The sequence below is a fragment of the Cynocephalus volans genome, chromosome 2, assembly GCF_027409185.1.
Source record: "Cynocephalus volans isolate mCynVol1 chromosome 2, mCynVol1.pri, whole genome shotgun sequence".
In the NCBI taxonomy this organism is placed as follows: Eukaryota; Metazoa; Chordata; class Mammalia; order Dermoptera; family Cynocephalidae; genus Cynocephalus; species Cynocephalus volans.
In genome coordinates this window covers 61,072,443-61,085,554 of record NC_084461.1, presented here as the reverse complement: position 1 = coordinate 61,085,554, position 13,112 = coordinate 61,072,443, and the positions used below count along the sequence as shown (strand labels likewise).

Here is a 13,112-nt window from a genome sequence, read left to right as displayed (position 1 = left end):
CGGAATATTATTCTGCTACAAAAAAGAATAAAGTATTGACACATGCTGCAATATGAATGAATCTTGAGAACATTACAAAATGAAAGAAGCCAGACACAAAAGGCCACATATTGTTTGTATGATTCCATTTATATGAAGTACTCACTCATTTATATGAACTATCCATTCTTTTATATGAACTACTCATTCATTTATTAGAAATATCCAGAATAAACGAATTCAAAGAGTTAGCACATTACTTTTTGCCAGGGGCTGGAAGTTGGAGGGAAACAGAACAAAGTTTCTTCAGGGGATGATTAAAATATTCTAGAACTAGACAGCGGTTATGGTTGCACAACACTGTGAATATACTAAATGCCACTAAGCTATATACCTTAAAACAGTTAAAATGGTGAATTTCATATTAATTTACCACAATAAAAAAAAAAGAGGGATGATATGCATGCTGAAGTATTTGGGAGAGGTGTACTCATTTCTGCAACCTACTCTGAAATGCATAAAAAAAGATGATGGATAGATGAGTGATGGGTGAATACATGTAAAGCAAGTATGGCAAAAGTTAATGGTGGAATCTAGGTGGTGAGTATATGATTCTTCATTGTAAAATACTTTCAATTATTCTGCATGTTTGAAAGTTTTCATAACAAAATTTTGGAGAAAAAGTTCATGCTAGATAAGCATTTTCAAACCACATCCCTACCCTGCCCCAATTCCCACCTCCAGAAATCTTGATGTATCTTCTAGGTGAGGGCAACCGCAGGAGGTATCTGGGGGATATGCTGAGATCCTTTCTCTGGAAATTGCCCCTTCTCCAATGAGTGGTAAGTGCAGAAGACACGTTTACAACACATGACCTAGCAGAACTGACTGGACTTAGAAAGATTACTTGACCCAAGCTGGAAGGATCAGATTCTTTCTCCAAGAAATTTGGAAAGGGACAAAAATCTGGGTTAACTCTGAGCTGTGGCTGCAACTAAGGAACAAATAAAACAAAATTTTTAAAAATAAATTACTGAAACCTTACCTTATATCATGTGACTGGAGAAGCAAAGAAAACCATTTTGCGAAGAAAACAGTAAAGCAGTAGAAATGTAGAGACAGAATAAAGGAAAAATGATATCTCGTTTTCCTACCGGTTTGAGTTTTTTTCTGAAGCCTTGCTATATTTCTGATTTTGGATCCTTAAGATACCTCAGTTTCTTTCTAATAAATTTCCTTTTAAGTTCAAACTGGCTTGAGTTGGCTTCTTTTACATACTGCACAAAGAACTAAAAGCCTGTCCTTGTTACTATACACACAATTTTTACATGCAGAAAATGTAATGTGCTTACTTTATTTTTTTAATTCCATTTTGTTGTCAGAATGTTTATACGTTTATTAACATTTTTAATGGCTACCGCAAATTAATGAACTAAGCTTCCCTGAACAAAGCCTTCTCAAAACAGTTTAATATTTACTTCACAATTTAGGACTATTATGAGGATCAATTACTATGCTGTGACATGACTATAGATGCAACTGGTGCAAAATGTCAGATTAAATGATTTCTGAACCCAAGAACAACAGAATTGCTTTTTGAAAAAATTTACATATTGTCATAAGCTACACAATTTGAACATATTATGACATAACATATGATACTATACTACACAAGAAATGTATTCTCTAACATGGGGTGGGGAGACTTTTTCTGTAAGGGGTCAGAGAGTAAATATTTGACTTTGTGGGCCATGCAGTCTGTCACAACTACTCACCTCAGCTACTGTAGCACAAAAGCACCCACAGACAATACATAAACAAATGTGTCTGTGTTCAAATAAAATTTTATTCATGGACACTGAATTCTGAATTTCATGTAATTTTTCTGTGTCACAAAATATTACTCTTCTTTTGATTTTTTTCCTCCAACCATTTAAAATTGTAAAACCCATTCTTTGCCTGTAGGCCTCACAAAAATAGGCAGAGCTAAATTTGGCTCAATGGCCACAATTTGCTGACTCCTGCACTAAAAGATATAAAATATAACCAATTATTAGGCGTTGTGCCAAACAACTATGTATAAGTGGATGTTTTTAACAGCCTACTCCATATACATCCCCAAAGGACAGAGTTCTATGCCTCTTCCCTAGGTGGCTGTGACATACAGGTGAAGGTGTACTCCTGCACAGTGCAGAGCTTTTTGATGTTATTTTCTCTGTGGGTGCTCCTCTTTTACTCTTCCATTGGTACTAATCTATATTATCCTCTTCCCTAAATCATTACCCATTCTCCTCTCCTCTTTCTCTAATTATTCCTCCCTTGCTATCTCATGGAAAAACCAAATAATCACAATATATCTGGTATGGTTAGTGAGTCTTTGCCTTTCCTTAGCCATTTTTAATTTTGCTTTCTACACAAGGGTTTTTGCTTCTCTGGTTTCAAAAAAAAATGTGGGTGAGGGTAGGGGTAGGAGGTTCTAGTAATAGGCTTGGTATTATCCCAAATCTTTGAGAGGTATGGAAAGATGGTCCGTAGATTATATTATTTTTAAAATTATTTGCTTTACCCTGTAATTTATAATAATATACCTAATGTAGAAACTAAAATATTCCAAATATCTAAACTAATACATTAATCTCATTTAGGTAGTCTGTTACCACATGAATCTCATTTTTCCCTTTTTCTTTGTAATTGATTGTTTTTTATGTCCAACTTTATCAGGCTTCTCCTATTTATATCTTTAATTTTATATCTAAAGTCCCTAGAAGATTTTTTGGGCAGAAAAACTATAACGGTGAATATATGACATTATGCATTTGGCATAATCCATAGAACTGTACAATACAAAGAGGGATACCCTAATGTAAAATCAAGTTAATAATAATATATCAATATTGATTCATAACTGTAACAAATGTACCACACTTATATAACATGTCAATAATAGGAGAAAGTGTATATGAGGGTGGGGGTGAGGGTATAAGAACTATCTGTACTTTCTGCTCAATTTCTCTATAAAACGAAAACTGCTATAAAAAGAAAGAAAAAGAAAGAAAAAAGTTCTTAAGTCTTCAAATGGAATCTATAAATGTATATTATATAATGAACATACAGATAAGATTTTCAACAAAACATATTTAAACATATTACATACTGGTCTACCAACTTTTTATTTTCTTTAAGTTATTTATCCTTTTGTTTCTTATAAATGGAAACTTGGTGAACTTTTATGAATTATAAATAGCATACAGTAAAATTAGCAGAATGACTGTAAAATAGAAAACATTAAAAATATGGACTTTAATCTCTTTTAGCAACTAAGATATGTACATGAGAATGGTTAGAACTACTAGGATAATGTTGCTAAAATATAAAAAGATATCCAAAATTAGAAAACACCTGTTTATTCAAGATCCTTTCAGACCACAGGTGCTTTGATAATCAAAGCATCTGCTTACAGTGACTCAAATTCCAGAGGAACAATGCAGTACTACATTTAAAAATTAATGACAAAAACTGTCACCACATATAAGTAGTATAACATTATCTCAATAAGTAGGGAAAAATACTTTAATGTTCTCAACATGTTGACTTACATAGGAGAACTGGAAACATAAATTGGCAGGTTATATTTTTCAATAAATAACTGACTAAAGATAAAATAGTGTCATTTTTCAGCATCAGAGATATAGGTTAACTTTCAGATATACAAATTTTAAAAAGAACTGGGCCTCTTGTTTCGTTTTTAAAATTTGTATCCCACAGAACTAAAACTAGTTTAGGAAGAAACTCATCCACTAGAGGGGGCCCTTACAAAACAAGAGAAATAAAATGTTGACAGAAATCAACAGTATGAAACAAGTGAAGGTTAGAATACATCTTATAAAACAAAATCCTTTAAGTACACGAATTCCATATAATCACATGCAAAATTTTGTGTTGCGTTATTTTTCTGAGAAACAAAATTTTTGTTATTGCAATGGGCTCCTGGACTCATTTATTTGTTCAGGTGCCATAAACTGAACAAATACATACGAAAGAGCTATAGCTAGTCACCTATAGGAACTCAACCAGCGAAGTAATATTTATCCCTTCCACTCCACCCCACACCACCCCTTTCCCAAAAAAAAAAATTAGTTCTAGGATTCTTTTTTGAAAGCTAGTCACCTATATATACAATGTCAACAGTCATCCCCAAACAGCCACCTCATTCTGGGTTTAGTAATTCTAGGAAAGCCCATGACATCACCATTCTCGGCCTTCTGCTGAATTCCTACCATGCAGCTATAGGTATTTTCTATGTATCTTAGTGTATCTTGAAGCCAGTAAAATTAAATTTATGAAGAAACAATACCTATTAGCAGCTACCTTTAATCAGGAATGTATTATTTTTTTAAAGTAATATTTATTAAATACTTAATAAATGCTACATTATCTCATGTAAACATCCAACAACCCAATGAGGTTGGGTTATCCCCACTTTACAGATGAGGATACTGAGGCTTAACAGTCTCACTCCTAGTAAAGAGCAGACCACAAATACTGCACTGTACCACAGACAAGAAAATAAATGTGATCTAAACATCTAGAATTGAAAAGGAACCAGGCAGTAAGCCAAAAGGCATTTTCTCATATATAGCTATTTTAAATACCTAACCAACAGAAGGCAACTTATAAAATATCTGTGTGTATTTGTTGAGTTTTTTCATGGAGATTGTATGAGTAGGTAGGCAGGTAGGACATTATGAGAATCGACAAAACTCTACTTCACCTGTAAGTGAATGTTAAATGAAATTAGTGGTATATATTTGATAAGTTCTAACATATTGCTGTGTTAAATGAATGGATTTGGATTAGATTATTTTTAAGGTCCCCTTAAGCAATAAAATTCTGTTAGTGTAAGACAAATTGAGGTACATAACTTTTTCCCTTGACTTTAACCATAAAGTAAATCCTTACCTCCTAAACTGATGTTTCTGATTATTTAAATATTAGTACCATGATTAAGTCCTACACCTGAAACATATAAAAACTGTCCCAGTTCTAAAGGTTATATTTTTGGGTTTAGGAACTTTGTATTTGTACACTGATTCTATAATGTACTAGGAGTAATTTTTTTGTCTGCTCAGAAAACATTTCCATATTCCTTTTAGGATACAAATCCTGCTCCCCCATAGGCATGTGACATATGTTGACCAATCATAATATCCCACTATCCTAAACACAGTGATTAATTCAAAGATAGGCATATGACAAAAGCAGAACCTTACCTGAAATTAATATGCTGACACTAGGAAAAAGAGGGTTTTTTCTACTAGAGTTCTAAACTGAATTAATACAGGCTTGGGACTGTTGATGCCTGCTTTCCTTCCTAGCAATGGGAAGTAAGTCTACAGTAAAGCTTAAGAAACTGAAGCCAAATAGAGAGACAAGCAGAAATTAGAGAAAAGAGTGAAAGAAAGTCCTAATGACATCCATTTGGTCCTTAAATCCATTCTAGTTCTTCCAGGTTAAAAAAGCCAATGCACGGAATTTTTGCTTAAGCTTGTTTCAATTGGCTTTCTGACATTTTCAAACAAAGAGTCTCCTTTGAACTAAGCCAGAGATGACAGGTTTTAACATGAGTGCCAACACTCAATCTTGGCAGGGACTGCCTTTAGCACTGTGATGAGAGACATTCTGAGGTTTGCTATGGACGAAAACTACAATGACTTAGTAATGGTGTCTGAAATGAGTAAAGGCAGCACACATGCCACATGCTTGTCAGTCCCTGGTTGTCCAGTGTCTTAGGAAATGACACTGGCAATTTCAAGCAAAGTAGCAGTAAAGGAGCCCAGAAAGCCAAAGTAGAGTGGGAAATTTACATCAGGGAAGAGATAAAATGCCATTAAAAAGTGCCAATCAGGGCCGGCCCCATGGCTCACTCGGGAGAGTGCGGCGCTGGTAGCGCCCAGGCCGCAGATTCGGATCCTATATAGGGATGGCTGGTGCGCTCACTGGCTGAGCATGGTGCAACGACACTGAGCCGAGAGGGTTGCAATCCCCCTACCAGTCAGAAAAAAAAAAAAAATGCCAATCAAAATAAAAACTGCCTTGATTCTGAACACATTTTAATGTTCCAATTATTCTCTGGTTTAATACTCTAAGAAAAATATTGATTCATTTCAAGCTGATTCTCTGTATTCTTTCTTTTTGCTTAAATATACTCTGGGTCATTTATGACTCAAGGAGAAAAAAGGTTTGGTTCATCAGTTTAGGTTCACACTTCAGCTCAGGTCCCTGAGTTTCAAGGCATTTTTCTAATTGAAATTTTTTTTTGAGATAATTGTAAATTCACATATAATTATAAAATATAATACAGGGAGATCCCTTGTATTCTTTGACAGGTTTGCCACAATGATAACATTTTCGCAAAACTACAAGATAATGTGACAACCGGGATACTAACATTGACACAATCCATCAATCTTATTCATATTTCCATCTAAGGAATGTTTAACCAGTCAATGCATCCTTGTTTTCATTCTATCAACTCTTCTAAATACTCTGTATAAAACTTCTATTTACTCCCCAATAGTTTTTTACCCCTCTTACCTAGTCTTTACTTATAATTTAATCTATTTATAAGGAATTTTAGGGTTCCATGCTATTCTGTTCTTATGTATCTCAAAATCTTCATTCTCTCTACATATCTATACTTAGTTCTAATTTTTCCAAAGCACGGGCCTTGGTATCAAGAATCCTGGAACTGATTTCCAGCTCTGCCACATACTAACTTAGGCAAGATACTTAACCTTTTGACATTTCCTTCATCTGTTAAATGGGAATAATAGTACTTACTTCAAAACGTTGCTGAAGATCAAAGTGTGCCTCCAAATGGTTGGCACAGTACATGGCACGGGGTAAGCGCTCACTAAACATTAACCATAATTATTTGGTATTCCCCTAATGAAGACTTTTCTAATACCAAATCCATCCATTCCAACCTCCTTAATACCCTAACCTCTCCATTATATGCCCATTTGTTCATTCATACAACGAAAATGTACTGTTTACAAATAGAGAAAATAGACTAATCAAATATAGAATTTTTTTTTCACAAGTGCACAACTATTAAAATTTAAGGTAGACAGCAACAATGCAAAAAAATATAAAGTTCTCCAGCACTTTCGATGGAGGTAGTAATTCATAACCTGGCTCTTTAAGAGTTCATTCATTCAACATATAAATGGGAACATGCAGGGTAGTAAAGAAGTGGGATCTAGCACTTTCTAAAGTAAGGACATAAGACAACTAAGTTTCTAAAAGAGAAAAAGGGTATAGGAAACAGCAAGCAGTTCACTGACCACAGTGAAGGTACCAGAGTATGAATAATGGAAAGTTAAGACTAAAAATGGATTAGCACTAGATCCTTAAAGGGCTTGGACTCCAAGTCCAGAGTCTAACTTTCATTCTAAAATTCTAAGACTTATGAGCAATGCATAATTATACAGTCAAAGCATGAGTGTGCTAAAACATGTAAAATGGATAGGAGAAGAAATCTCTACTGTGCCAGTATGAGAAACCTGCAAATAAATCAGTCAAGTGGAGTAAGCACGGAAAGAAGGTATGAAGGGAGAAATTACTAACACAATTGAAACAATGAGATTTGAAAATTAATGAAATTTGGGAAGAAGAAGAAACTAAAGATGATATAGGTTTCAAGCCTTAGTTCTGTGGACTGCACTGAAGAAAAATGGCTCCCAGACTTCTCTACGAATCACTTATCTACTTTCCTAAATTCTATACCATAATTTTTACCTGTGGAGTCAAATAAATATCTTACAGGAACATGGTATAATAACTAATAAATAGATTAAAGAAATCTGAAAGACTGTAAGTATGCTGACCAAGGGAGGATAATGGGTTACTTATATATAGTTCCTCATAACATGCTTATTAAAAGTAAAATTTGAGATTCCTCTAATCATTTGCTCACAAAAACAGAAACCAGGATTCCTATATCCATTTGTTCATTGGTACATTCACAATGTCTAGCTAGAATAGTGTCTACTGTACGTACTGTTACCATTCGATAAATATATTTGTTGAATGCATGTGTGAATGAGAAAAGAAAGAAATTACAAAATTTTAAGAAAGGTTCCACGTTGGCCTCAATGCTCTGTGGGTTCACTATTCTCTTCCAGTCTTTCTTTTATCAAAATGTCCTGTAGCTAACTACACTTTCAAATATCTAAACAAACTGTAATAGGTTGATTTAGCAAAGGTTATAATAACCATTTTAGGTAAAACTAAATATTAACTATTAAAGGCCAAAACAAAAATCTTAATTTAACATACCACAGAAACAAGGAAAATAATATCTAATATTTTACATGGACTTTTAGGTTTGGCTCCATTTTACAGTTTCGAAATATTACTCGGTTCAGAAATGTGATATAAAGTTAAAATTAATCCCTACACACATGAACTTAAAGGCAAACATATGTGTTACTGGATGGGAAATTTGAAAATGTTTCCTTGCAGAGTTTATCATCTTACCAGGTCTTTCTCTCCCAGTGCCTTTTGACTCGGCAAATTTTTGTATTAAACTTTCAACCGTAGTGTTAGCCATGTTATTTATAAATTCTTCATGGACCTATCAAAATAAAATAAAGATCAATTTTTTCTTTTTCCACATTCTTACTGTATTTCAAATAAAACTTACACAAAACAATTAAAATTCATTACACCAAAATATGTATTTTTTGATTCAAAGGCCTTTGAGAACTTTCATTTACCTAACATGCTCTGTTTCCTTACTTACAGTGTTAGTAGATCTCTGGGGACCAACCACTGCTTACATTATTAAACCCCTTGAGATATGGCCTCATGAACATAGAATTCAAGGTAGTTTCTTGTTCCCATTTTTGAGTGCTTTCGAGACATAATTCTGATGATAAATAAAACTTTTAGAGACAATGAAAATAGTTTTGGATTTTTAGTTGTAAAGAATAACAGACTTCATCTTTCTTGACTGTATTTCAGAGCACCCCAAATTGTCATCATTAAACCTCTTTTATCTTTTTGAACATTTCTAAATACAAGTTCTATAACTTACTAGAGCTGCTCTAAATTTAAAAATAGTGAAACCTGGAAAAGAAATATTCAAAAATTGGTAACTTCAGAATTTTAACGTAATGAGGAAAGAGCATAGCTAATTTAAAAAATCAATTTTAATTATTATCCTTGGTTGCCAATCAAATACCAATTTTATTTTATATTTAATACATGTAAATACATATTCTTTATCTAAAGTAATTCAGTATCATACTTATGGGTTTCAGACACAGTGATAAAAGATTTTTTTTTTTTTTTTTTTTTTTTTTTGTCGTTTTTTCGTGACCGGCACTCAGCCAGTGAGTGCACTGGTCAGTCCTATATAGGATCCGAACCCGCGGCGGGAGCGTGGCCGCGCTGCCAGCGCAGCACTCTACCAAGTGCGCCACGGGCTCGGCCCCTGATAAAAGATTTTTAAAGAGCCATAAATTACCATAAAATTTTCATGAGCCAGTTCAACATAAAGTAAAAAAAAACTCACCTGGCCTATTTGCAAATGAATTTCCTTTACAGCATTTGACAAGGATCCTATAATTTCCTTTATGTGAATGAGATGAGTTTCTTCAATATCCTGAAATTTCTGTGTAGGAAATATAAAAAGTGACATATAATATATAGATAGAAACACATACATATATATATATTCTGGAAAGAGCTTTTAGAAATCATCTTAACATTTAACCAAATTTAGCAAGTTACCATTATTATAGAGTGTTTAACAATGCCTCTAGACAAATGGGTCTAGTAGATACACTAAAAAGACAGCATCAAGAAAAATTAACTTTCTGTTATGCCATTTCTTAGGCAAATATGAACTTTTTCAGAGTTTGAAGATACTACAAGTAAAAATCTACAATCATGGTCAGAAAACTAGGAGACTCAGAACAGAATAGTGTTACAAAAGCCATGGGAGTATACTTTCAAAAACTGAAAAACAACTAGCTGGCAGAGCAAAAACTACAGTTTACTTCTAAGGACTTTATAATCTAGCCCATAGATTCTCAAAATGTCTTTCTAATCCTTGAAATGTTAATACACAATCTCTAAAAGAAGTAGTCTGTGATCAAACAAATTTGGGGAAACCTGTATACTCTATCTCAGCAATTCTCAATCAAAGGTAGAGATGCATCAGATCACTGGGGGAATGTTTTCAAACTACAAAACACACAGATCCTCCATTACTGCCTGAGGAACAGGATTGGGAAAAGGTGAGAATGTTGTTTGGAAAAAATGTTCAAGTTACTCTGATATTTAGTCCCCAGAGATAAAACCACTGTTAGCCTTGGTTTCACAATAAACATATTTTAAAAAAACCTGAGATACTAACATAACACAACGTGTTTCATTTTGCTTAACCCAGCATTTTCTAAATTTCTTTGACTTCACAACATTTTTTGTTTTTCTTCCTCCCTGAACATCTATTAATATCTTACAGAACAATAATATTCCTCAAAACAGCATTTCAGAAATGCTGAACTACCCATTTTCAAGCATAATACATTTGTCATTTCTACTGCACAAATCTGATTACCCATTTCTTTTTGCCAAATTAAATCAGTTCTAAGGAATGGGCCAAAATGCCTTGTTATTTTTCTCCCGTTGATTTATCAAATTAAATTCCTCACCCCATATTTAATGTCCAAATTTCTTCAGCACTGAATTACATGATCAGAAATCACTAAGCCAAATGATACCTACATTTGCGTAAATGGTCTAAACTTCTTAAAGAATCAGTAATGGTGAAATTACAGTTTTGGGAGTAATGCAACAATAGTCCAAAAACTTCAATTTTATTCATGAGGAATGACAGTTAAAATAGAATGCCTGTCATAGATTAATTTTGACTAAGTCAATGATAATACCAATATTTCAAGATCCTGAATTAATCTCAAGAACTGAAGAATATTCAGTAGGAGGATGATTCTATTAAGTTCATAATTATAATAAATGACCCTCAGCTTAAATTTCAGCAATTTAATGAACAAGATCTTTTCTCATAAACAGGTATATAGACAGATCTAGACAAAGGTCTCATAGATAGACCTCAATACAGAAAAGTTTGGCTACACAGCCATTAATTTCATACGAATGACCCCTAACTTCAAGAAAACTGTCTTCATTCCCTTTTGAAACAACTATAACAAATACAGTAGATCCTTAATTATTCAGAAATATCTTGAAGCATAAATCCACACAAAAATTCAGAGTATGATTCAGACTCAATTTTAAAATCAAGGGGTTTTTGAGGGGAAGGCACTGTTAATTATCGAAATTAGTGACTACTAATCTTAGAGCAATTCAGTAATGAGAAATGAATACGTCTCAAGTGTTTGAGTACAAATAAATGAACTTTCTTAAACAAATTAGATAGGCTTTTTCTTCCTTATAATTTCAAATTCACTGTGTTCACATGTATTGCTACATTAATAAAAAAAGTACAATCTTGTCATCTTGTCAGCCACTAAAGATATATAAAAGCACTCTAATCCTAAAAATCCTTAATTTGAGGGTGTCGCTTATTAGCAAATATCAAAGTTTCCGTAAACTTGCAATCTCAGTAAGCAAATTCTCCATATTCTGTTTCACATTTTTTCAAGTGTCATATTAACTAATACACAGTGGTAAAAAGCACATGCATAAAGAAAAGTCACAATTTCAATCATTCTTATTCTCAACCTAAATGAAAAACATCACAAATACTCTAAGTAAATTCTATCCTCTTTTACCCCAGGGATTCAATTTGTTTCCCCACTAGTAAATATAGGTCCTGACACCCAAGTTCGATTCTCACTATACTGTCAGATTCCTCCCCACTGTGATGACGTCATCCTGACAAATCTGGAACAAAAGTAAATGCAGAGGTAAAAGGATTCTTTTGACTTCTAAATAACCCAAGTTAAAATCTACTGTCTACTAAAAAACAATATTTAATCCGTTCTGTAGTTGTGAGTGTATGACAGAGAAAGAGAAACACACACTCAGTAGCAAGGTATACCATCATCTTTATTTAAAAGCAGCATGGTCACACGTCTATTCTATTAAATTAATGTTTCCATCTTCAAAACAGCAGGATAAATAATTAAAAACCATTTTGAAAAAAATGTAGTGGGGAAGCAGAAAGAGATAAGGAGATGGAAAGATGGGGGCTGAAAATTCTTTTTCATAAAGTGACATCAACAAACAAACAAAAACCCTGACTCTAGCAAATTCTAATTCTTGGTTTTTCTCCAACTTAAATAATTAATTGAAAAGCAAACATTTTCACTGATAGAAACTCATCATTTTAATGAGAAATTAACAAATCAACAATTGCCTTATAAATGAGTGCTCCTAATGATTTAAAAGACAAAACAGCACTTGCTGAAGTCTACAATAACCTTAGGTGCTATAGCAATTGAAACTTTTTATCTCACTAGACTTGGAGCCTCATTTAACTCAACTAACTAAACCCTTCTTCATGAAGCATGATTTTTTTGTGGCTGCCATGACATTATACTTCCCAGTTTTCTTCCTTCTTCTCTGGCTTCTTCTACTTGAGTCTCATACTCTTCCTCTCTCAACCTCTCAGTGATTAGTCTCTCAACAACATCCTATTTTATATAGGCTCACGATCCTTTACTTAAAACCTTCAGAACCAGATGTGTTTTGGAATTCAAATATTTTGGATTTTTTAAATAAAGATATATGGTATAATAAAAAATATATATTTCATAATATTATCAAAAGGATCTGCAGTAGCATCTGATTATCAAACACTTTAATATTTCTAAAGGAAAATAAATGTATATTCAGTCTAAGTAGGATAATAAATATTATAAATAGCCTCACATCAATTCAGGTCAAGTTTTGCTGCCAAATGATTTATATAAAAAAAACCATTCAAGGTTGGCCGGTTAGCTCAGTTGGTTAGAGAGTAGTATTGTAACACAAAGGTCAAAAAAACCACAAAAAATGCTCAACTCCAGGGCTAGCCAGTTAGCTCAGTTGGTCAGAGTGTGGTGCTGATAACACCAAGGTCCAGGGTTCAATCCCTG

The 13,112-nt window shown here is 33.4% G+C and overlaps 1 protein-coding gene across 1 annotated transcript in view; it reads right to left on the bottom strand.

The window, feature by feature from the left end:
* Positions 1 to 13,112, bottom strand: part of FCHO2 (FCH and mu domain containing endocytic adaptor 2) — a 127,868-nt gene that overhangs the window by 63,623 nt on the left and 51,133 nt on the right. Inside the window, 2 exon segments of the mRNA XM_063087601.1 lie at positions 8,521 to 8,617; positions 9,560 to 9,658. Of these exon segments, the coding sequence (XP_062943671.1) occupies positions 8,521 to 8,617; positions 9,560 to 9,658 (196 nt within the window).